The 24380-nt window shown below is 53.3% G+C and overlaps 1 protein-coding gene across 3 annotated transcripts in view; it reads right to left on the reverse strand.

Moving 5' to 3' along the window:
- ESYT3 (extended synaptotagmin 3) overlaps nucleotides 1-24380 on the reverse strand; it is a 44656-nt gene that overhangs the window by 15763 nt on the left and 4513 nt on the right. For all 3 annotated transcript variants that reach the window (XM_040636771.1, XM_040636770.1, XM_040636772.1), the window contains exons 2-10: nucleotides 11364-11405; nucleotides 9292-9426; nucleotides 6549-6625; nucleotides 4800-4866; nucleotides 4074-4163; nucleotides 3515-3570; nucleotides 1939-2059; nucleotides 1155-1325; nucleotides 457-539 (exon numbers count right to left, since the gene is read on the reverse strand). In XM_040636771.1, coding sequence (XP_040492705.1) covers nucleotides 457-539; nucleotides 1155-1325; nucleotides 1939-2059; nucleotides 3515-3570; nucleotides 4074-4163; nucleotides 4800-4866; nucleotides 6549-6625; nucleotides 9292-9426; nucleotides 11364-11405 — 842 coding nt within the window. The remainder of the gene's footprint in view (nucleotides 1-456; nucleotides 540-1154; nucleotides 1326-1938; nucleotides 2060-3514; nucleotides 3571-4073; nucleotides 4164-4799; nucleotides 4867-6548; nucleotides 6626-9291; nucleotides 9427-11363; nucleotides 11406-24380) is intronic.

Below are 24380 nucleotides of genomic sequence, written 5' to 3' on the forward strand. Positions count from 1 at the left end.
GGGGCTCATGGGCCAAGAGACATGTAAATTTGAAGTTTCTACAGCCAGCCCCAGCATAGCCATTTCAGTCCCCCCACAGCCCTGAGTTTGCATTCTGCCCCAGAGCAAGTGGCCAGGGCTCTTTGGAACAGGGGACCTGCCCATCTCTGCCAGCCTTGGCTCTACGACGGCTCCAAATGGGGACTCTGGGTACATCATCAGGAGTGCAGGAAGCAGAGCCCACGGTACACAAACCTTGGGCTCTTCCGTATCCCCAAGCCCTGAGCTGGGCACTCAGGAGACCTCTAGGAAGGAGGTTAGCGGCAGGAACACGGAACAACGAAGCCGGTTGCCTAACACAGTCACTGTGTCAGAGTAACCAAGCCAGGGTTGCAGGTCACTGAGTGGTGGAAGCAAGGGTGCTGTGCCCCAAGGCCCAGCCCAATGTCCCAGGCCCAGCTCAGCCCTCCTCCTCACCTGCCCAGGAAGTCGTCCCTGTCGGGATCCTCATCGTACAGGTCCACCTCCAGGTCCTGCCCAGGGACTTCATACACTATAAACTGGAAGGAAAGACAGGTGACTTGGTCTGCAGGCCACAACAGCTGATGAAGCAGACATCACATGACCCCAGGGGAGCTGGATTCCAGCTCTGCCACCTGCCAGTTCAGAGCCCTGGGCAGGTTCCTGCCTTCCAGTGCCTTCGGAGAACCCCACCTGTAAGAAGGGAGTGATGTCCTCTTGCAGGCTGGGGAGGCTTAGGGTGGGTGCTCAGGGGAAGGTGCTGCTGTGTGTTCTGCACGGGGCTCGCAGCTTCTGGAGCACTAAACAGGCTGTGGCTACTACCCTTCAAGTAGTCAATTTAAGGGAGAACTTTAAGCTCCCGGTGTCAGGCTCTGGCAGGGGAGGTTGGGAGGATTTGGGCAGAAGTGACTCTGAGGTTCTGTCTTTTACCCTGGTTTGAAAAATTCCAACTAAGCTGACTGGTGGGGAAGGGAGGTGGGGAATTCACTTACGAGCTGTCCCTCCAGCAGGATCCCAGCAGCCCTGGATGTGGGAAATAGGCCCACTTCTCTGCCCCAGTGTTGCCCCATGTGCAGGAGAGGCCCTCCCTTGTTTGGACCCAGCATGACCCAGCAGAGTCTGGAGGGCATCAAAAGTAGCCAGGAGACCCTCACCTCAAATACCTCATTCCAGGTGGGGTTCAGGTTCTTGTAGATGGTCCTACTCCGGAAATGCTGTAGGCCAATGCTCACCTTGGCGTAGGGGTCTGACTTGCCTCGGATCCCTAGGAAGCTGTCCTTCTGAGCCAGCTTCTCTGCCTCCAGCAAGTGGACTCTGATCACTCCCTGGAAAATGCCCCAGCCCAGGGCTCACAGCTGCTTCCTGGGCTGGACCAGCCCTCGAGGCCCCCAGCATCAGGGCCACACACCCCTCTCCTGAGCCCTGCTGCCAGTCCTGAAGGGCACCTTCTGTAGGAAGGCCAGGTGTCTGTCCCCAGAGGCCTCCCAAGTGGGGCCCAGGATAGAGGGGGCAGTGGGGCTGAGCACACAAGAAGGCCCCAAGTCCTGGGCTGACTGAATATTCCTCCCAATTTATCCCAGGGATTCTTTCCATCCCAAATGATGGCGTCATTGTCCTCCCTCATGTCCCTGAAGGGAGGATGGGAGTCTCCTGGAGTTTCATAGGGGCAGGGGTAACTACCCACAGTCCCCAACCCAAGCTGCAGAGGGGGACCAGGATCCAGGAAGGAATGCCACCTGCGCTCTGCCCCTCCCTAGATGGGTGGCTTTGGGCAAGCCAGTCAACCTTCCCAAGACTCAGTCTTCACCCAATAAAATGAGGATGCCATGTTCTCACTGGGCAGAGACAACAATCATCATCTGAGAATGCCGTCCTTCCACCAGCCTCGCTGTCCCGCAATCCTGAGCCCAGGGCTCTGTGGCCCGAGCGGGTACTCACACAGGGCAGAGGAAAGAGCAGGTTGGTCACATCCAGCCCCTTCTTCACAGGCACAGTCACACGGTTGGGCAGCACCAGGTGGGCGGCAATGAGGTCCTCCAGCAGGCTGTCTGACACCTCACTGGGGACAGCGGGCACGGCCAGCTGTAGAGGGGTGGAACTGCCTTCCCCAGGTCACCTGCCCCTCCCGCATCCCCAGAACTGGAACCAGGACCAGAGTTTGGTGGGGTGGGCCCTGCCCAGGAGAGAACAGCTTGGGGGGATGTGGGGTATACATTTTGACAGCCCGTGACCACCCCCTTCCCAATCTTGCTTTGTTCTCTGAGGCATCGCAATGTGGTAGGTAAGAGGGATGGCCTGGGGCCTGTGTGTGAATCTTAGCTCCATCGCCCATGAGCTGTGTGACCTTGGGTAAGTTGCTAACTTCTCTGGACCTGTTTCCTCATCTCTAAACTGAGGATATTAATACTACCTCCTAGGGCTGTTAAAAGAAGTTAAAACTCGTAAAGTGCGGAGAACAGCGCCTGGTGCACAGTAAGTGCCAGCGATGTGTTTGCGCCCACAGTCCTACTCCCGGCCATCCCATCAAAATTTTGTTTACTCCTCACTCTGTCTCCCCAGTGGAGGAGCGGGGGTAGTGCCGAGAACAGGACTAGCACGCAGTAGGTACTCAGTAAACATCTGCTGAACAACGCACTGCACAACTGGATTCTCGGAATCCAGGGGGCCAAGGTCAGTGGGAACATCCCCAGGGAGGGAGCCGGTGGTCCTTCCTGCAGGCAGGGGGGGGTGCCTGAGCCTGGTAAGCCCCAGCGTGCCCTGGGCAGTCCAACTGTCCCTCCCTCGTGGGGACATGTGTCCACATGGGGTTGGAGCCCTCCTCTGCTACTCGGGGGGTGGGGGGTGGGTGTCAGTCCTGGTCAGTCCCAGGATTCTGGAATTTCCCAGACCGGCTTCTCTTCACTGGCTTCTGCTGTGACAGCGGCCCCCTGCGACCATGGTTGGGAGAGGCCTTGTGGGCTTCTCACCATACTCTTGGGTGGGGGAGGGGTGGAGTGCAGCTTCAAGGATGACACTGTGTGTGTCCATGCCCACGGTGCCACCGCACACACCTAAGTGTTCTCCCAGGACCACGACATAGAAGAACCAGGCTCCCCTTTCACGGAGGAGGAGCCCAGAAGGGTAAAGTGAATTGTCTGAAATCACGCCGTGCTGAGCGACAGAGCCGGGAGCCTGGTCTGGCCGGGTCTGTTCCAGAGCCCGTGCCCTCAGTGGCCCCACGGCCTCCCCTGGGACGGCCCATCTGGCCGGCGTGTGCCCCCGCGTTTGAGTGTGTGTGCGTGTTCTGGGTGCAGCGCCCGCCCACAGAGGCCAGGCGACACCGTGCACCTCCGCTCCCACTCCAAACCACCACCCCACCTCCCTCCGGAGCAGGGACAGCTTGGCGCAAGCCCCACTCCTCACGCAGAGAGCCGGGAAGGAGGGCACAGCTGTGGCCCGGCTCCAGCCAGCGGCCGCCCAGCGGCTGAGGGCCCCACTCCGGGGGTCCGCCTGGCAGCTCCCACGGCACGCTTACTTGATTCCGGGTGCATCCAACAGGTTGGTCAGGCCTGTCCAGTTGATCTGCAGATGCTGCAGGGGCAGAGGGAGGCTGTTGGACTGGAAGAAGCCAGAAGCCCAAGCACCTGGCACCCACCAGCATGGAGAACGCAGCCGGCTGCGGGAGGCACCTCCACAGGGGTCAGGCAGGCGAGGGCACCTCTCAGTCTTACTCGGGCCTCGACTTGGGACGCCCGGGGCTGTCGGGCCTGCCGCCTCCCCGCCAGGACCACAGAGGAGTGGAGCAGTGCACAGGCCACAGGCCAGCCTGGACTGGGAGGCCTGAGTTACACACTCCTCTCCACGTGCGACCCTCCATGCGACTTCAGCAAGCCGCTCTTGCGAGCTGTTTCCTGCTCTTGGGGAGAGCAGTCGAGCACCTCGGGCTGCCTCAGGTGACAGGACACGAGGAGTGTGGAGTACCCAGGCCTGCGCTGGTTTAGGCAGTTCCATCCTTGGACTCAAACTAGCCCCTGGGGCCCAGCAGGCGAGCGCTTACAGGGAAACACAGGCCCGCGGCTCTCCCTGGGACTTACCGGCTTTTGAAGGAAGAACACGGTCACGGCTCCCACGAAGGGCTTGTCCACCAGGAGGGGCTCCAGGATGACCCGCAGCGTGCCCTGCAACTGAACAGGCACAGAGGACGCATCCAGGACCTCAGCCTCCCTCCTCCCAGCACCTGCTGCGCTCCGAGGCCACTGCTGTCTTGCTCATGCCCCTGCCGCCCCCAAATGTCAGGGCCACCTGCTGTTGCCACAGGGACCACACTCGGGGGACAGAAACCTACACATGGCTGCCACCCCCCCCGCTGGCTACCAGGGGCTGTGGGCTAGCCGCCACTGCCGTCCACTGGTGCGCCGGCCTGAGGGGCCTGCCTCAGGCCAGCCCAGGCAGCAGGGCCCCAGCACCCGTACTCCTCCTCTACCACAGGATATTTCCCCCTCCTCTATCCACCTCGTTCCTAAGCCCGGATTCTGCATCACTCCGGAAACAGAACCTCGCCCTTCCCTGGGCAGCTCATGTCTCCCTGGGGGGGCCTTTAACAAACAGAGCCACGTGTGGGGCCACCAGGCCAAGCAGAAGGTTGGGAAAGCGCAGTCACCACTTTCTGGCCGTGTGACCTCGGGCCTGGAGTCCCTCGATGATTATCAGCCTGTGTGTAGGGTCCTCACCTTTCCTGCAGCCTGCTCCAGTGCCTCCCCCTGCCCAGCCTCCCACCCCAGGGGCAAGAAGTGGGGGCGATGCCACCAGGCTCCACGCACCTGAATGCCGTTCACGCCAGCCTGGATCTTCTGCAGCTCCACACTGATCTCACAGTCCCCAATGTAGCTGAAAGTGGGGAGGGAGAAGGAAGGCCAGGAGGAAGGGCAGATCCACCGCTCAGAGAGATCAGGACACTTGCCCAGGGCCACACAGCACAAGCTCAAGCAGCTAGCCACCAAGCCTGAGCCCTGCATCACCTGGCTATGGTCCCCCCAAAAACCTCAGCCTCTCTCAGCTCTGCACCAACACTGACCTAGGCCCAGCCCTGGCAGGCAGCCCCCAGGTCCCTGTACTCAAGTGCCCCATACACACCCTCTGCCCACAAGGCCAGTGACTCTGGGCGCCACTTTGCCCCACAACACCCCACAGCTCTGAAGGAGGGGCTCCGCCACTGCTGTGCACGAGCCCGGTCTCTCGCACCCTGGCTCCTGCTTAGCTCTCTTCCCCAAGGACACAGGAACCTGGGTCCAGCTGGCAGCTCTTACCAAGTGATGGGCACAGGAAGCCCAGAATGGGTGCCTTTGGGGGTAAAGATCCTAAGACCCTGTCAAAGGACTGAAGGAGAAGACTAAGGGAGAGAGAGAGGACAGCCTTCACATATCTGCAGGACGGGCAGAGGAGCTGGACGTCACAGAAATACTGGTCCCCCCAGAAGGGGGGGAACCTAGGGACCCCAGGGGCTGCCTGAGCTGGCTGAGAAGCTAAGTGGGTACCAGATGACCCTGGCGGATCTGGTGGCAAAGCCTTGGAGCCAGGAGTGCCCAACAGCCATCATCATCCCAACACGTCCCCCATATGTTCCCAGAGTTGACTCCTATCTACCCAATATGCTCTCAGTGCCAGCCTCTGGGCAAAGGACAGGAAATAAGACACTGGAGAGGAATGCAACATTCTGGAACTTTCAGAGTTGATCCTTGGTCCCTTTTTTTTTTTAAAGATTTGAGAGAGTGAGCATGAGCAAGTGCAAGGTGGGGAAAGGCGGAAGGAGAGAATCTTCAAGCTGAGTCCCCACTGAGGATAGAGCCGGACCCCACCACCTAGGAGATCATAACCTGAGCCAAAACAGAGCCAGACATTCAACCAACTGAGCCACCCAGTCACCCCTGATCCTTGGCCCTTTAAAGCACAATTAAAACCTCACCACCTCCAGGAAGACTTCCTGGATTGAATGTCCCTTCTCTCAGAGTCAAGCCTGCTACAAATATCATTCAACAGAGGTACCTTTGCCTAACCCACTGAACTAGTCACTCATGTGTCTTTGCATCCTTGTTTTCCTGAGGTGCAGAGTCCAGTTCTTGCACGGATCTCTCTCAGCCTGCGCTCAGAGCCCCCTGGGCCTTACCAAAAGTCCCCACATCTTCTTGTCATACTTGCTCCTTCTTTCTACATCCTCTTTAAGGTAGCTGGTCCGAGCCTCCAGGTGACTAGCCCTGACCTCCAAGAAAACTCTGCTGCCTGGGCCTTGGTACCCAGAGCCTGCCTGGTGCCTAGACTTATGGGAGAAGCAAGGCCTGGGCTCAGGGGTCAAACAGCAGCGGCTTCCCTGGGACCATCCATTCTCCTGATACTCTTCCCTGCCCAAGCAGGGGCCCTGGGCTCCAGCCCAGGGCAGTGGGGTGTGCATGTGTGCTGTGAGGTGCTTTCCCACCCCAAACTGGGATGTAACTACGCTGCTCCATCTTCGACCTGGCTGTTCGCACAGTGTTCCCCGCACCCTGCACCTGGCCCGCACAGGCAAGAGGACTCACCAGATCTGCAGGTCCAGGACCACGCGTCTCCGGTTGTGCTGGTTCGTGTGTGCCTTGACCCCGCTGACCCGGGGACACTGGAAGAGATGCCAGAAGGCTAGCTCAGCAGGGATCTCGCAGCAAGGGACAGCTGCTGGCCCCCTGCCCAGCTCTGGGCTTTTCCACAACTAACATGACCACTGCACTCCTGGGATGAGGCACGAACAGAGAAATTCACGCTGTGTCCCGTCTGTCCTCGGACCTACGATACCTCCCCCACAGAATGTGCTCCCTTCCTTCTCTCTCTCTCCTACCACAGGTATTTACCGAGCACCTGCTCTGTGCCGGCACTGGACTGGGGACAAGGTAAGGAGCAGGACAGGCTGAGCCTGCGCTCGTGGTTAGAAGCCCCGCAGAGGAGACGGTGGGGGGGGGGGGCATGATGAGGTTCAGTCCCTGCTGTCACATGGGGATGGGGGACTTCAGGAGCACCTCTCTTGGGGTAGACCGAGATTAGCGAAGGCTTTTAGAGGTGGTGGCATTTAAATAGTTCTGGCATATGAATAGGAGTTGGCCCCCAAAGGGCAAGAGAAGAAGGCAGGGTCCCTAGCTCAGGGATCTGACCCTAGAAATTGAAGTGCCCCACACCAGCGCCATTCTCCCCCAGCTTCTGGGGTCGAGGGCTGAGCTCCTAAGTAATCTCCCCCACCCCACTCCTCTCTTTGCCTCCTGTTAGGAGGCTAGTGGGCACTGGAGTGGGCTCTGGTTATTATTTATCAAGAATAAAAGAGAAGGATCATTTGAATTTGAGTTATATGCATGCTGAAGTAATTAGGGGTGAAGTTCACTAATGTCTGCAATCTAGTTTGAAATACATTTAAAAAGAAAAGATGAGAAGGAAAAATAGATGTGTGGCTATGTGCTAATGCAAATACAGCAAAAGGACAGCGGTTATGGAATCCAGAGGTCCGCTGTGTGATGCTCTCACATTTTCTGTATGTTTGAGATTTTTCACGATGAAATGTTGGAGAAATATATTCAATCAACCGTACTAGAGAAGATTTCATTAGCTTTCTATTCTCTCCTTAGGAATTGACATTTACAAATGCATTGTCACAAGAAAAGCTTATTAAAGAGTACAGAGGCAAAAATGTGGGAAAAAAGTATTACAGGGGACATCTTGAGCAGGTAATTAAAATCATCACAGAGTTTTTCTAGAGTTTGTGATATGTGTGATACGTCAGCTTTTTTAAGTGTTTAATTTGCTGCGGTTTATTTTCCCATTCCCATATTTAATATTCATTTTCGACCTGATTTTACATTTTAAATTTTATGTTCTTTTTCTTTAAGAGGGTCCCCCACATCAGGGTGCATGGCACCTGGCTCCACGCTGGTCTCCAGGGCCTTGATGGTAAAGACCCAGAAAAGCCAGCAGAAGCCTGGGAGGAGAGTGGGGTGCTGTAAGGGACCTCCCGCAGCCTGGAGTCAGGCCGGGCCTGCTTCTGCTGTGGCAAGGGATGGCTTCCTGGCGGCACCACATCCCCCAGGCATCGGGCTCTGCTCTGAGCACAGCAGTCTGCCGGCTTCGTAGCTCTTAGCCTGCTGAAGCCTTCAAATGCCAGCTCAGACATCACCCACTCCCGGCACCCTTCCCGGACAACCGCAGCCCCCGCACCCCTCCACACCTGAGCTCCCGCATTCCTCCACCGCCGTGAGTACACTGCCGTGTGGTGGCCCACCAGTTTGTGCGTCTGTCTCCATAACAGGACAGTGACCTTCCCAATGGCAGGGGCACAGTCACACCCACTTCTGTCTATGGTGCCCCGCACACAGCCATGCTCCGTACGTCTACACGAATGATGCAGGGACTGAACAAAAGAACTAAAAGATGCTGGGACAAACCAGTCCTGGCTGAGTTGGAGAGGCACAAACCAGAATCTCCAGGGGCCAGGCACGCCCGCTGCACTCCCCCACCCCCAGGCGGCTCGAGGGGCAGGCTGGCTGGCACTCTGACACCTGCCTGTCCCTCAGCAGACCAGGTGCCAATGCATCTGGTTGGCCAAGGGATGGACATCACAGCACTTCTCTGCCTGTGGGATGCAGTTCTTTACAAGTACACCTTATGCCCAACGTGGGGCTCAAACTCACAACCCCCGAGATCGAGAGTCACACACTCTATCGACTGAGCCAAACGACAAAAAGAAGACTCACGTCAATGGGGCACTGTGGGACAGCAGAAGTGACGCAAGAGGGTCGAGTAGGAAGATGTCAAGAATAGGGCCGTGGTGCGGGGCATGTCAAACGCAAACCTCCTCTATCCTGGATCACCTATTAAAGTCCCAGAACTAGCACAGGGCTCGTAACGCTCATTGACAGAACTGGTGGAGAACTGTCCCCTGCTCTGCGGCGCGGTCTCCCCCACGAAGGTGTGCTGCTCCTCGCTGATGCCTTAGCAAGCACAACTTGGACATCTTTGCATCTGGCTGGCTTCCACCGCATGGCACGTTTTCAAAACTGGGCTGAAGAAAAGTGGACTCGTTTCCCACCTTTCCTTTTTGTTCTCTCTGAGCCAGGCTTCCTCTGAACCTGCAGAGATGGCGGTGCTGGGATTCAGGGGTGCGGGGTCTCCACTGAGGCGGAGAGGCTGGCCCCCCAGCCAGGTCCCCTGAGATATCCTCAGTCAGGCGAGTGACGTGAGGCAGGGTCTGGGACAGAGAGAAGACTGCACAGCAGATACAGGCTGCCCCTCTGAGACATCACCCACCTTCTGTCCAAAGTAGAGCTTGGTGAAGGTGAAGGTCCGCAGGCGGATGCTCTTCTCCCGGATCTTGGGCTCGAGTTTCTCCCGGAACTTGTTTTCCATGATCATGCCCAGGTAGGGCCAGGTCTGAGAGATGATCTGTGGCGAGAGGAGACTTGGGGGTCAGGTCTGTTTCCCCCACCCAAGACCCAGGGCTGCCCAGGACAGCCTGACCCAGGGCTGGGGGTCCCGTGGCCCTTACACTGCAGCACCCACAGGCCTGCGTGCCCACCCATCTACCCACCTCTCCGTCCATCTGTCCATCAAACATCGCATAACTACAGCAGTGGTTCTCACACTTGTCCAGGCAGTGGGACCCCAAGATTTGGTGCTGCTTTGCAGAGCACCGTGAAATAGTCGCTAAACTTAGTATTATGAAACTTTTGGTTCTGTGCTAAAACAGAAGCCATCAGAGTCAACACTGTGGTGTAATCAAGAAGTAGCAGGTGCCAGAGGCTTAAGGCAAGGAAATCACAGGAGACAAAGTTAGATTGTTTCCTGTGGATTTTTTTCTAGCAATCAGAAAAGGCTGCCTTTGGCTGCACCAGAATCACTGACGGCCCTGGTCTGGGAAGCAAGCCCCAGGGGCCTGGGGAGGGGGAGGGCGCCAGAGTGGGGTACGAAGGGAGCAGCAGCGGCCCCGTGTTCTGTCTCGGCCAAAGGCTGCTCCCGGGCGTGGGTCATAGTTTACAGATGCACCTTGCGTTCCGGACCCATCATCAGAGGAGCCCGAGGCAGTGAGGCTTCAGGGCTCTAGCCCCATCTCTCTCAGGGGCCCGCTAGGGGCTGGCTCCGTCTCGCTGACTCGCTGCTCTGTGGTCTACCGTGTGCGTCTTGAGCACAAAGCTCTTCTGGACACACGTGGTGCCCCAGTGTGTGGTCTGTCCATGCAGTCGTTTCCCCACCCATGCCCTGACCTGAGGGCAGGAGCCTCATCCCACCAGTCACACGTCCCCAGCACCTTGTGTGGGACAGTGTGTGTCAGTGCAAGAAAGCAGGACGGAACACACGAGGGCACCCATGAACTAGTGGACGCACAGGCAGGAAGAACCAGGTCAGTCCCAGGAGCCCTGGGCCCTGCATGAATCCACAGAACTCCGCTCACGCCTCGAAAAGGAACAGTCCACTTCCTCCAACTTCTACCTGCAGGCTGGGAACAGTTTTTATCCACATGGCAATGGCATTTCTGGTAACACGAGACCTTCGACCTTGGCTCAAAAACCATCAGGAAGTCCTTTTTTATACCTAAACTTAAGTCATTCCTGCTATGGGCTGTTCTGACCGGAGCAGAGGCAAGGTCTGTATTAGAAAGTCCTGAATCAGGATACTGGAGGGGGTGGGAAGAAACTTGAGTCTCTATGTCTAGGAGACAGGTTTGGGCTGATCAGGCAGGGGCCAGACACTGTTTCCTCATCTGTAAGAAATGGCCAGACCTGGAGTCACAGAGCTGGGCCCTCCCTGAGGCTTCTGGCAGCAGGGCCCCCGGAGCTCCCCCCAGGATCTAACCGCAGTCATTCTGATGACGCCAGCGCTCCTGACCGCCCGGGCACTGCGCTGCTTTCATTACCTCATGAATCCTCACCACCTCACGAGGCAGAGCCCATAATTATTCCCACGGCACAGACGAGGGAGCCGCTGGGAGAGGTTAGGCAGCCTGGCCCACGGTTGCCGAGTCGGCGTGGGCAGATCTGGGCTGGCGACTGGGTGAAGGGCCGTGGCTGGGGTGGGATTCTGCCCTCCTCTCCCTCGGGAGCCCTGATCTTGGCCTCCTGCGGGGCTGCATTTTTCTCTATACTTCTCTCTATTTCTCACATTTCTGCTCTGGCCGTGCATTAATTTCACACTAAAAAAAAGGTGTTTGTTTTTTAAAGAAAGTCATTGGCAATGAGAAGAACCCTGAGGGTGGGAAGGGGGAGTGGGCAAGGTCACTGCCAGCAGGCCTTTATCCACGGCCGCCTCGCCCCATCCAGTGTGGGGTCACTCAGCCGAGGCCCACCAACAGGAGGCCAGCCCCGCCAGGCCCACCTCCGCCTTACCTTGTTGGCCCACTCAACCCGCTCCACATCCGGGAAGTGGATCTAGGGAACAGAAGCAGCGAGGGTAAGTTAGACTCAGCACCTGCTCACCCCTGGACACCCAGCCGTGCGCCCCGTGGTTCCCGCTCCCACCCCACGTGCACCTCTGCTCTTCCTCCCCGCCCCCACTCAGCGCCTGCTGGGCACCAGCCAGGAGACTCAGCCCGCCCTGCCCCGTGGCACACTGTCCGGTGGGACAGGCGGCAAGCAACCAGACCGCACCAACGTGTGCCTGGAGGCTCGCATGCAGGCGGTTCTGGGGGCTGGAGCCCCCTCGTTTGCTTACGCAAATAAGCCCCGCCTTCGTGGTGGAAACGCGGAACCCCCACCCGGCTAGCCTAGGGTACCACCCCTTTGCTCCTTGCCACTTCCATCCTCCTTATTCTTTTAATGACACAAGTAATCATGGCCTCTGGAGAAAATTAGAAACTATGGGTGAGCAAAAGGAAAGACATTTTATCAGAGAATGCAGACAATCATCCTTAACAGGTGGACGCATTTCCTCCCAGCCTCTTGCAGAAACAATAGATGGAGTTTTCACAGAAACTGAGGTCAGTGTTTGGTAGTCCGTTTTCCACTTAGCAACCGGTAGGATTGTGTTGATTCCTAAGGTAACGATGCCGGTGTGAAAGGCTGAAAAGGGGATTATGCTGTTTTCATAGGCAACTGGGGAATGGGAGCGCCCCTCCCCAGCAGGCCAGATTCTGTAGTGGAACGGGGGAGCTTCCTTCAGGTCACAGCCCCCAGCCACGGTCTGCCTCGTGAGTCCTGCCACATCCCTGGGTTGGGGGGGGGTATCCCCAGGAGAAGTGACAATCCTGATTCGGAGGGTTCTTAACCCCTTCCCTGCCAGTCTCAGTCTCTGCCAGTGTCTGCTGAGCTTCTCATAGACCCCCAGCCCAGCCCCCAAGGTCTTCAGGGACAAAGGGGTAAGACTGTACTGGTGTCTGACACAAAACATGATCAGTAAAATATTAGCTTGGCCATCTGTGTCGCCAAGTCCTCAGAGCAAAAGGCCAACTTAGGATCAGATTCACGGTGGGCGTAGGACCTTCCGAGGTCAGGGAAGGACATGTGTCCACGCAGTTCACACACTTAGTGCACACCAGGCCTTGGGCTAGCTCTGGGGGTGTCCTGAAAGCCCCTATGTAGACCCTAGCCTAGAACGCTATGCCCAGGAGTATAGAGTAATTTAATTCTTTTAGGAGCAGTTTTTTCTTTTTTTTTTTTTTCTTTTTTAAAGATTTGGCAGGGAGAGAGGCAGAGGGAAAGGAAGAGAGAATCCCAAGCCTGCTGAGCACTGAACCCAATGCAGGGCTCAATCTCACGACCCTGACATCATGACCTGAGCCAAAGTCAAGAGCCCATAGCTTAACTGACTGAGCCACCCAGGCACCCCTTAGGAGCAGTTTTTAACAGCCTTGAGAAGTCAGAGAAGCCCCGTGCTTCAGGGACTCCTGAACATGAAGCCCTTCTCCCAGCTTCAGTTTCCCCAGTTCCGGAAAGTGATCTATACTAACTTGAAGAAGCATCTAATATTCCCAGGTGCTAAAGGAAAATCACTGCCTGGTTCCCGGAGGGGGAGCTGGCCCAGTCCGTAGGAACGGAAGGGAATGATGGGAAAGGAATCTTGGGGGAGGTGGGCAGGACCTACGGCCGGCCCATCTGGTAGAGCTGGGGAGAGGAAGCCTAGTCACCATACATTCCCTGCTGCTGCCCTGGGTCAGGTCCCAGGCTGGTACCCAGGCAAATGGAGGGTGAGACCCTTTCGTTGCTCCTGATCACACCGCCCAGCACTAAAGCAACAACTCCTCCATGGGGGCCTGACACCAACATCCCCATTCCTCTTCGACTGTTCCATTCATCACCGTCTTTGACTTCACTTCTTCCAGGCAGCCTTTCCTGATCTCTCAAGTCAGACATAGGTGTCCCTATTAGGTGCCTGCTGGTTCTGCACGGCAGCATTTAATACACCGCATTCGAGCTGCTGGATCTTACTGCCTGCCTCCTTACTAGACTGCAAGCTGAGTGGGCTGACTCAGACTTGTTCCCTATTAGTGCCTGTCCCTGGCATATGAATATCTTAATAAATATTTGTGGAATGAATGAATGAATGCATAAATGAATGCAAGCTTCTTGCCTTCAAACAGCTCCTAGGCTGGTAAAGGAAGCAGGCAATTAATAGACCATTCCAGTATAGGGTCAGTACCAAGGTGTGGGTGGTGGGACCCTCACAAGGGAGAAAGGTGGGTTACAGCTGGGCTTTCACTGGCACCTTTGCTCCTCTTCTGCCCAAGCCCGCTGGCCCGAGCCCTCCCTCACCTCCTTCCATCCTGACCACGGCACTCCCGTCCTGCCCCAGGGCACACCTGATGTGTATACCCCCTTCCACCTCCTACCCTTGCCTCTCCAGGGGAGGGACCCAGGGAAGGTTCTGCACCTCTGAGAGCTGAGTTCTCATCTCCTGCACCCTGGAAAAGTGATCCAGCTTGGCAGGTCCAACCCCGGCCACACTTGGGAGCCAGTCAGACAAAGATTCCTGAGCTGCCTTTCACACCTACTGAATCAGAGTGTTTCCAGGTGGGGCCTTGCAATTTATTTTTAATAAGCTCCTGTCGTGATTCTAGAGTTCCGGCAGGGTTGGTTGTGAGGTATCAATGACAGCCGGCCCCTTGCATTAGAGTGGCCCACACTCACCCTTGACCGTGTGGACAGCAGTGGAGTGCCCAGGACCTGCACTGTCTTCACCCTCTCTTGGCCAGCCACACTTGCGTTTGAGGCTCCTTGCTAAGAGATTCCTCTAGAGAACAAGTCTGAATGCCCTGAGGAAAGCAGCAATTCAGGCCAAGAAAATAAGGAACCATCAAGTCACCCTGTTCTGCCTTATGCACCCTGCTGGCTCTCCTCTGCCAAAATCTCAGCCCCTGCCATGACTCCCCAGTGAGCCAAATCAAGAGCCAGGCCACCTTCCCTGTGACTGTCCCAGAGTAAGTCCTGGACCAGGGAATGACATCAGAGAGACAGACACTTAGGGAACGACTACTCAGCCCTAATGCTCCCTCAGTTTGATGGAGAGAAAGGAGTCATTTTTTTCCCATTATAATTGGCCTTTAGAAAAAAATTTCCATGTTTTTATCTATTGGCTTTATATTTTAGCTTTGCACTTAGGTCTTTAATCTGAAATTTTTTATAGCCGGTAAGATAGGCATATACTTTCATTTCTCTAGACTCCCACTAGGGCAATTTTGTAATATCACGTACCCCCCCCACCAAAAGTCCATCTTTCCTCCTGACTTGTGAAGCAACTTTCCTCATATGTCAGCTTCTCATGTGTAGTCTGGTGTGTTCCTGGACTTGGCGTTGAACTCTACGGTCTGATTGCCTGTCTCCTGCCACTACCACACTGTTCTAATCACTGAGGCTTTGCAGCATGACCCGGGGCAGGTGATTCCTCTCTATTTGCTTTTCTTTTTCAAACCAATTAAGCTAATAGTGGGTATTTATGCTTCCATATGAATTTTAGAATCTTGTCCATCTTCTCCCCAAAAATCCTCCCAGGATTTCGATTGTTATATTTTTGAATTTATACATTTGTGGGAGAATGGATAGCTTTACAATACTAAGTTTTGCATCCATGAACAGAATATTTCCCTTCATTAATTCACATTTGGTTGCTTCACATGTAAGATCATAAACCTTTTCCTATAAAAATCCCATACTTTTTGTTAGATTACTTTGTGGGTTTTACAGTTATTAAAAATGGTATTTCATTTTCTGGGCAACTTTGTTGAAATTTGTTGTTGGTTCTAATTGTTCATTAATTCTCATAGGTTATTTATATATACTTATAATCTCCAATAACTTTTTTCTTATCCTTATCCTTCTTGTTTCTGCTAAGTTTGTCTGCATTGGCCAAGCCCTCTGGTACCACACCAGGCAGTGGTGGTGACAGCGAGCAGATCTTGTTCCTGACATCAAATGGAAGATTTTCTCATGAAGCATGATTTTCACTGTAGATTTTTAGAGGACAGCCTCTATCAGATTGAGGAAGTTCTTTTCAATAGCTGAATTTCCAAGGGCTTTCATTATAAGTGGGTACTGAACTATATTCAACACTTTTTCAAATCTATTGAGATAATGTTCTTTTTCCCTTTTGTCCATGAAGGTGGCCAACTTAACTGATTTCTTTAGAAAACAAGACCATTTCTAGTTCTTGGGATAAGCCCCATTTGAAGCAGTAAATTTAGCTAGCCTGATATCTCATTTAGGTTTTATACACTCAAGATTCAAAGTGATACCTACAATTTTTGTTCTTGTACAATCCATATCTAGTTTTGGTATAAAGATTTTACAATAAGTTGTACCACTAGTGGGACAGCTTTTCCATATCCTATTTTCTGAAACAACCTGTAAATAATGGGAATTATCTGATCAGTGAGGTTTAATGTCTCTTACCTATAAAGCCATGTTAGCCTGAGGCTTTTTGGGGTGGGAAATTACCTTTTCTCTCTTCAGTGGTTTATGGTGTATTCAAGGTCTACTTATCTCTTATTGTGGTGATTTGGGCATTGATATTTTTCTAGAAATATATCTAGTTCATCTAGGTTTTCAAATATATTGATATGTATTTGTTTATAATATTTTATTTTTAATCTGCTTTATCTGTAGTTATTTCTCCCTTTTTCATTCCAGATTTTATTTTCATCTTTTTCCATTTATTAATAGATCGAGCTTGACAAAGATTTTGCCCATTGTACTAATCTATTCAGATAACTAGCTTTAGTTAATAATTTTCTTTCCCCTTTATATTAAAATTTTTGTTCATCTTCACCCTTATATGTATTATTTCTTCCCCTATTTCTTTGATCTAAATCTGTTGCTCTTTTACATTCTAGAGTTGAAGAATTTATTTTCAGTTTTTGGTTTATGAGAAATTCACATTTATAAATTCCCCTCTGATGTTTGGCATTGTATTTTCATCATTATTCAGCTCCCTGTCTTTTCATAATTTCCATTATGACTACCTTTTGAACAATGATTTTTTTAATAGTAATATTTTTAAGTATTTAGACATGTGAGATTTCTAAGGCTGTTGTTTCCTGATTCCATTTCTTCATGGTCTGCACAGTCTGTGGGATGGCAGTCCACTGGAATAGATTGATAATTCCTTTGTGGCCTAGCACATGATGAATTTCTGTGACTGTTCCATATATGATCAAGTTGTTAATCATGTCCTTTACAAAAAAAAAAAATCATGCCCTTTGAACATTCTTTATCCTTGTTTCCTCTACTTGTTTTACCACTTTCAGAGAGGAACGCGTAAGAATTTCCAAGCCCAGCTGTTGATTTATCTACTTCTCTGTGCCGTTCTGTCGGGTTGTTGGTTTACATTTCAAGTTTATTTTACGCAGTATATACATGTCCATGATTGTTATATTACCTTTCTAATTACGGTTCCTTTTATGATACAACATCCTGGGCTTTACGATATATCTGAGTTACATTTTATTTTGTCTGATATGAAAATTGCCATTCTCACTTACTTTTGCTTCATAGTTGTCCAGTTGTATCTTTTTCCACGCTATTTTGACACTTTTTCAGTTCATGTTATCTCGTGTCACTTAAAACTCACTTAACTCACTTAATCCCTTATCGGCCCCATTGTACAGATGAGGAAAGTAACGCCCAGAAACATTGTTCACAGTCGCCAGCTATGGAGCGCCAGAGCGGAGACACAGACCCAGGTCCGTCTCACCACCAAGTCCGTACTTCTCCACCCTGCCCCTTAAGAAAGCCTTACATACTACTGTGTTTTCCTCTTTTACAGAAAGTCTAATTTTGCAGAGGATTGCCTTCATGGGCCCTGAGTCTTCACTGGTAGACCCTGCCTTAGCGTTTACAAAGGACATTCTGCAGATACTTTCATTTCATCCTCCTAATACTCTATCAGGTGCACAGAAAAGCCACAATCACCCTCATTTTACAGATGAGGAGAGGCCCAGAGACCAGTTGGCACCTGCCCAGATCACCCCGGTGACCGCAACTCACATTTCACCTGCATATAATTTTAGCCCAGCCTTCAAACATTTTTCTGCCCGCTTCCTGCACCTAAAGTGTCAGCATGTGAAGTCCCTTAGTGCCAAAGTATTCCTTGTGCATTTAAAATTTCACCTCTGTCAGCCTCGGTTTTCTCATCCACAAGGTGGGTACAATGCTGCCAATTTCACAGAGCCCCTGAGATGAGTAAATGGGACAATGCATTTGAGGTGCTCGGTACGCTCCCTGCTCAGGGTAAATGCTCCAGAAGCGGTGACTGTTGTTGGCAGTTGCATAGACGCCGGGGTGCGGACACTCTGACATGCCTGTCCTCAGGTACATGCCAAGAACAACGTCATCTGGGCTACGCGTCCAGCTCTGTCTGACCCAAAGTCCCGCAAATTCTCTACGGGATCTTCAGGTGCCTTCGGCTAGGCGCTTTGGGAAGCCACAGAGAAAGGAGAAGAGAAAACGAGGAGAGGAGAACACAGTGAAGGTGGCTGAGGCTGAATAAGAAGGACAGCAGCGGAGTGATGTCTTCCTAGCCTCTGATTGGCTGAGGCGTGCGCCCACAGACACGCTGGCCCAATGCCTGTGAGGCGCCCGCGTGAATGTCCAATGCGGGGAGGACCCCACAGTGAGGCGTGGCAGAGGGACCCAATCAGAGCCTCTGCGCATGTCTTTCCTCACTAGGTAAACGAAGGGAAAGGCCCGCAAAGACTGGAGGCCCACTCTCAAGGCTGAGTCCTAAAGTCGCTGAACTTTTGTTCCAATACCTCACAAGGCTGAGGGTCCCTGAGACCAGCCAGCAGGGAGACACCCACACTTCCTGGCAATGCGAAGGGCCAGACCAAGCAGGGGGTCTCAGCCTTCTGTGTACAAGATCGCCCGCCACCTGGAGAGCTCCTTAAAACGTGGATTCGTGGTAAGGGCCCTCAGAGATTTTGATTCCGGAACCTGAAGACTTTGGGCGGAGGCCCAGAAACTTGTATCTTTAAAGAGCTCCCAGGTCGTTCTGATCGTGGTGGTGGAGGGTATGGGAAAGTGAATGCTCAGGGCTCCCTAGGCTGGAGGACCTGCTCAGGCCTGGAAGAAGGTGACTCCTCTGCCCTCGGGGGCTCCTGACTAGGGCTCCAAAGTCACAGTCTGTCTCCAGCTGTCACTCCTGGGAGAGTACTGCTTTGTCAACAAATTCTTACCAGCAGCTTATGGACCTCGATTCTTTTACAATGGGAGTATCTTTTGTGCCACAAAGAGCAAGGGGAGGCAGGAGCTAGCAGATGAAAAACACCATATCATGAGTCTGCCTGGCTTTGGGCGCTGCCCCTGCCCCTAAAATGTGAGCCACTCCCACCCCCTAGCTGCTTTCTATAGCCAGGCTGTAGGAGTCAGGAGTGCTCCCAGGGGCCCCCGACGAGCAGGGTCTTGTCCTGACCCCCTCTCTGAAGCCTCAGGTTTCTCCTGATTGAGGGAAGTGGGGCTGTGATGCCTCCACTGCCCAGGCCTACAATCAGGAGATGAGGAATCTACTCTCAACGGAGACCCACTCAGGGCTCTAGCACCATCCATTCCCCATGATGGTGCTAGAACACCACCCTGACTGATGTATTATAGGTATGAGCCCTTCCCCAAAGCAGGCCTGGAAAATCCCAAAGTTGCCCGGGTCCATGGTCAAGTCACCAGGACCCTGGATGCCTGCCCTTCCCCCTGCAGTGCCCCTCAGAGAAGCTTAAAAAGATGGGGGCCTCGGCCGTCCCCTGAGGCTTCCCTAATGCTAACTCATGTCTTCTGCTGTTAGCGTGCTTCGGCCAAAGCCTCCCAGGCAGAGTGGGCTCATATTTTCATGACAGCATTTTTAGGCAGTGGAGGTAATGAGAGCTCAGAGGAGAGAGACAGACTGTAAAGCAAAGTCAAGTCCAAATCAGAATTCCAGGCTCGCAGAGGCCACCACAACGTCGCTGCGCAATGCTTCATCTCTAGGTGGTCATGGGCTTTATTTCTTAAACCCTTCAGGAAAAATGATCCCACAGCAGTGAGGAAACGGAGCCAGAGTGGTGGCCACAGCCATTAGCGCCGGAGCCCAGGCGGGACCCACAGCTGGGCTGGGGGTCCCCCCTGGGCAGCAACTCCAGCCACCAGACCCTCTCAGGGGGACTGGACAGCTACTTAAAGGGCCTGCCTGTCGCCAGGCCAACCCGGCTCACTCCCTGCCACAGGGCCAGTAGCGCCTCCCATGGGAGCAACCTTGAACACACACACACAGAGGTACAGGGAAGCTGTGTGTGTCTCTTTGTACCCCAAAGATCTGACACACGCAGCCTCAGAACTACACAGCCACAGCATCACGCGTCCACCCAAGGACACGCCCTCATTGCTGGGAAAAGTCTCCCGGTTCTTCTCTGCTGGTGGGCGTTCTTACACCCCCACGGACCCAACCTGCTGCTGCCAACTCCCTCCCACGCTCAAAGGGGAGAGGAGCCCCCTCATTCCGGGTGTCCCACCGGGATGTCCTATAGAGGGAGGCCCCGTGGGGCTTCAGGCCGGCTCCGGTCTTTCGAGACAGGCCCGGGCCCCGTGGTGCCTCTTCGGTGGTTCCTCCTCTACTGGAAAACGTTCCTCATGTCATACATTTTCTTCCTGATGAAGCACAGCCTTTGACCCATTTTCTCTCTGTCCTTGAGAGGCAAACATTTAACCATAAAAACTGCTTCTAAATCTGCCCACCATTCTGCTTAAAATTACCCAGCCAAAAGTGCTTTAAAGGAAAATATTATTTTGCCAACTTGAAATTCCCTCTAATGCTGTTCTAAAATCCACAGGCTCTCGAACAAGGCACCCAGCCTGCAGACCGGCCCACGTCAACTGCACCCAGGAGGAGGAGGAGGACACGGAGCAGATGAAACTGCAAAGGCAGTCCCTGGTGACAGAATACCAGGGCCAGGAGCCTGTCCCCTTTCCTGAGGAATAAGGGCTTGGAGCGCAGAGGGGCTGCCCTGAGCCGTCCACGGGGGCGTTTTGTTCAAGGAGCCCTGAATGTAATGGTGAGTCACCAGAGAGGTCAGTCAGACGGTTAGGTTTGGGAACCCCCAAAGGTTAAAAAACGTATCTTTCTGCTTATCACACTAGTATAGGCATACCTCAGAGATCCCGCAGGTTCTAGACCGTTGTGATGAAGTGAGTATTACAATAAAACGAGTCCAGTGAATTTCTCAGGTTCCCCTACAAAAGCTACGTTTACGCTATACTGTCGTCTGTTAAGTGTGCAATGGCATTATGTTAACAAATGTACATACCTTGATTTGTAAATACTTTCTGGCTAAAAAATGCTAACCATCCCCTGAGCTTTCAGAGAGTCATACTAATCACAGATGAACAAATATGGTAATGATGAAAAAGTGTGAAATACTACAAGGGTTACCCAAATGTGACACGGGGACATGAAGCGAGCGAATGTTGTTGGGAAAATGTGCTGACAGACTTGCTCAATGCAAGGTTGCCACGAACCTTCAATTTGTAAAAAACGCAATTACCTGCAAAGTATAATAAAATGACATGTGCCTTAAAAGACCAAAAAATATAATCCTCGATGCTGATGAGGCCACAGTGAAGTGGGAATGAAAATCTCTAAGGTGTTCCTAAGTTGTTTTTTTTTTTTTTAAGATTTTATTTATTTATTTGAGAGGAGAACGAGCATGAGCACAAGCAGGGGGAGGGGCAGAGGGGGAAGCAGACTCCCTGCTGAGCAGGGAGCCGGAATTTTGGGATTCGATCCCAGGACCCCGAGGTCATGACCTGAGGCAAAGGCAGGCGCTTAACCGACTGAGCCACCCAGGCGCCCCAGGTGTTCCTAGGATTCGACATGAGTTTAACATGTAGGAATCCATGGTAAGGAACTTGAGAAACTCAGACTGAGATTCCTACAGCGCTCACTGTAGCGCCCGTGGGACAGACTTTTCCTGAGAGCCTACTATGTCCTGGGCACCGAGCGAGGAACTGAGGACACAGACATGAGCAGGAAACACAGCTTTGCCCTAGAAGAGCATTCAGCCTGGAGGAAAAGTCAGACAGGAAAATCGGCAGGTGCAAGTCCAGAAAGGAAGTGGGGTGACACAGGCTCCAGGTGTTGTGGGGGCCCTAGGAGCAGGGTCTGTGAGTGGGAGGGCCTGAGCTTGGACTTGAAGGAAAGGTCAAGGATGCCAGGCTGGCAGGTCAGAGGGAGAAAATCCAGACAGATCTAGGCAACCCCGCCCGCCTCAGCTAGCCACATGAGGACAAGCTGGGAAGTAACAGAAAATCAATGCTAGTGAAATGNNGCAGCACAGGATACATTCATAGTAAGGATATCATAATCCTTACACATGTTTTTTGGAGAATGTTGGTAATATAATGTTAAGAAGAGAAAAAATAGGAAAAGAAAGGGCACAAGTTTTCATACAAAAGAAGGACACACAAATTAAATGGTGTATTTCTGGGTGGAGCGACTGTAAACACCTGTTCTAATTCTTTTAGGTCATTTCCAAATATTCTACAATCAGAATACTTCCACTTTTATAACCAGAAAAACCAGATTTTAAACCAATTTACAACTGACAACTTAAAAAAGTAAACACAACAAGGGCAAAAGAATGGAGTGGGTGCCTCCGGGGTTTTGAAACATCCCGTGTCCCTGAGAAGTCCCCTGGCAATTTACTCTGAGCACCTGGAGGACTCCTGGCGCCCTTCGAGGGGGCTTCTTGGGAAGGAGGGGCCACCCCGCGCTCCAGCCCTGACTCCCCACGTGGCCTCAGGGAGTGAACTCTCAGACCCTTGGCTTGAAAGGCAGGGTAAAGAGAATGGGGCTTTCCCCTTTACTAGTTCCACTGGGCAGAAGACATTTTCACTCTTCACCATTTGCAGTAAAGGAGGAGAAAGAGAGAAAGCACTTTCCTCAAGCACCTGTGAGCACATCGGGGCTGTAAGCTCTAGGTTTCCCTAAATTAAAAACCCCTGGAACTCACCCAGAAGGAGTAACTCTGAATGGAGGGGTAGGAGGGTCAGGCAGGGGGCAGGGAAGCCTAGGTCCCGGTCCCCTGCTCCTCTGTGTAGCTGGGTTGTGGCCTTCAGGGGACAGCTCACAGCCCCCAGCAGTCTCCCCAGAGTGACTGGGGACATTCCCACTGAAGTGCCAGCTCAACCTGCTGTTAAGACCGGGCTAGGAGGCCAGTGGAAGCTAGTGATCAGCTCTCCACACTTCCTGCCCGCTGGACAGGGACCACGACAGAAGAGCAGGACAACGGCTGCCGCCTGCCTTAGCCCTAAGCCTTATCCACCACATGGCCTCCCCATTGCTGAGGTCTTCAGGTACTTGGGTTAGAGAAGAGGTTGCTGTGCACACTTTGGTTGCAGAAAAGTTCAGCCCCTTGCAACTAAAGCGATGGGCAGTCTCGCGTGAGTTTGCCGGTCACAACTGCTGTCCCAGCGTGAGTTTGCCTGTCACAACTGCGGTCCCAGAATCTGCTCACCCCAGAATGCGATTACGAGCTCACGTGACCAAACCCGCCCAGAGTCCCCACCCCCTACCACAGCCAGCCACTCTGAAGTGTCGCTTCGTGGGCCCCTTCCAGCCTGGATTAGCCCCGCTCCCCAGGCTTTCTCAGAGCCTTGCACAGCCACCTCGTAGGACCCATCACACTGTGTCAGGAACGGCTGTTCTAGCAGGTCTGAGTCTCCATCGGGACCAGGGGTTCCTTGCGGGCGGGGACCACGTGTCAGTCGTATCATCGGCCAGCCTGCAGGACTGTGCCTCACACACTGCAAGCCCTCCAGAGATGTTTGCTGACTGAGTGTAGGAATGAATACGCGGATGCCTAAGATCTCTGCGTTGGGCCTGGAGGGGCGGACGCCCACATTCTGTTCCTCTTCTTGCCCAATCCTGGCCCAAGACATGATAAGTCCATGAAGCATCACTGAGACGTGGGGCAGAGACCCAAGGGGCATGACTAAAACACGCCGTGCCTCTTCCTTCCTGAGGGCAAGCCTGACTCCCGGCCATACGCATGACCTCACAGGGCTGCAGGGACCTCACAAGTAAGAAGTCCCCTCACTCCAAGCAGATGTTTAAGACAGGTCCCACAGCACGGGCTCTAAGAATTGAGCTAATTTGAGTGGCCAGCCCAGCTCAGAGCTGTCATTGCATTTACTTCCTCTAATTAACAAAAGTGTCAGTACAGGACAGACCGTGAGCGCCCAGGCCCTGGCGAACTGCGGCTCCACCCACGGAAGGAATGTCAGACTCAGCCCCAGGAAAGCAAAGCCCTCAACCCTGGTCCTCCGCCTGGCCTGAATGCTGGCAGGATGGTTTGGAGGGGACCATCCCGGGGACACTGCTGGGGACTTTGCGTGAACAGCTCGCTTCTCCCTGGTGCTTGCCTAGCTGATGTCCCCCAGGTGCACGCATTTAGCTGATGGGCAGGCAAGCAACGCCGCTGAACAAGGTCCTGCAGGCCCGCGGCGCTACAGAAGAGCCAGCTGGGGACGGATTCGTGACGGCAGACTCCAACAGCTAGGGGAACTCCACACAGCATCTCCTAAAGCCTCGCCATTTTCAGAGGGGACTCAGGGACCCAGGGAACATAGGGGACCTTCTCAACACCCCCCACCATGAAGGAGCATCAGACTCCAAGTCCAAACCTGCCACCACATCTTGTCAGCCCCCCCCCCCATCCCAGCAGATACACAGGGTTAATTGTCCCCAACAAAGCTGCCAAGTGATTGCTATCAGCGGGCAGGAGAGCAAGCCCGGCAAGAGTTGGGACCACAGACAGACGTGTTTTCTGGTGAGACGCTTGGTGATGAGTGTCATTTTGGGGAAAGCATTAGGAGTCCTGGGAGACCGAGCACCTAGAGACAGCCTCCCCCCGCCCCAGTGCCTCCTCTCCACAGGCAGCTCTGCAGACATGGTGC

Source organism: Ursus maritimus, unplaced genomic scaffold (assembly GCF_017311325.1).
Source record: "Ursus maritimus isolate PB19 unplaced genomic scaffold, ASM1731132v1 scaffold_20, whole genome shotgun sequence".
In the NCBI taxonomy this organism is placed as follows: domain Eukaryota; kingdom Metazoa; phylum Chordata; class Mammalia; order Carnivora; family Ursidae; genus Ursus; species Ursus maritimus.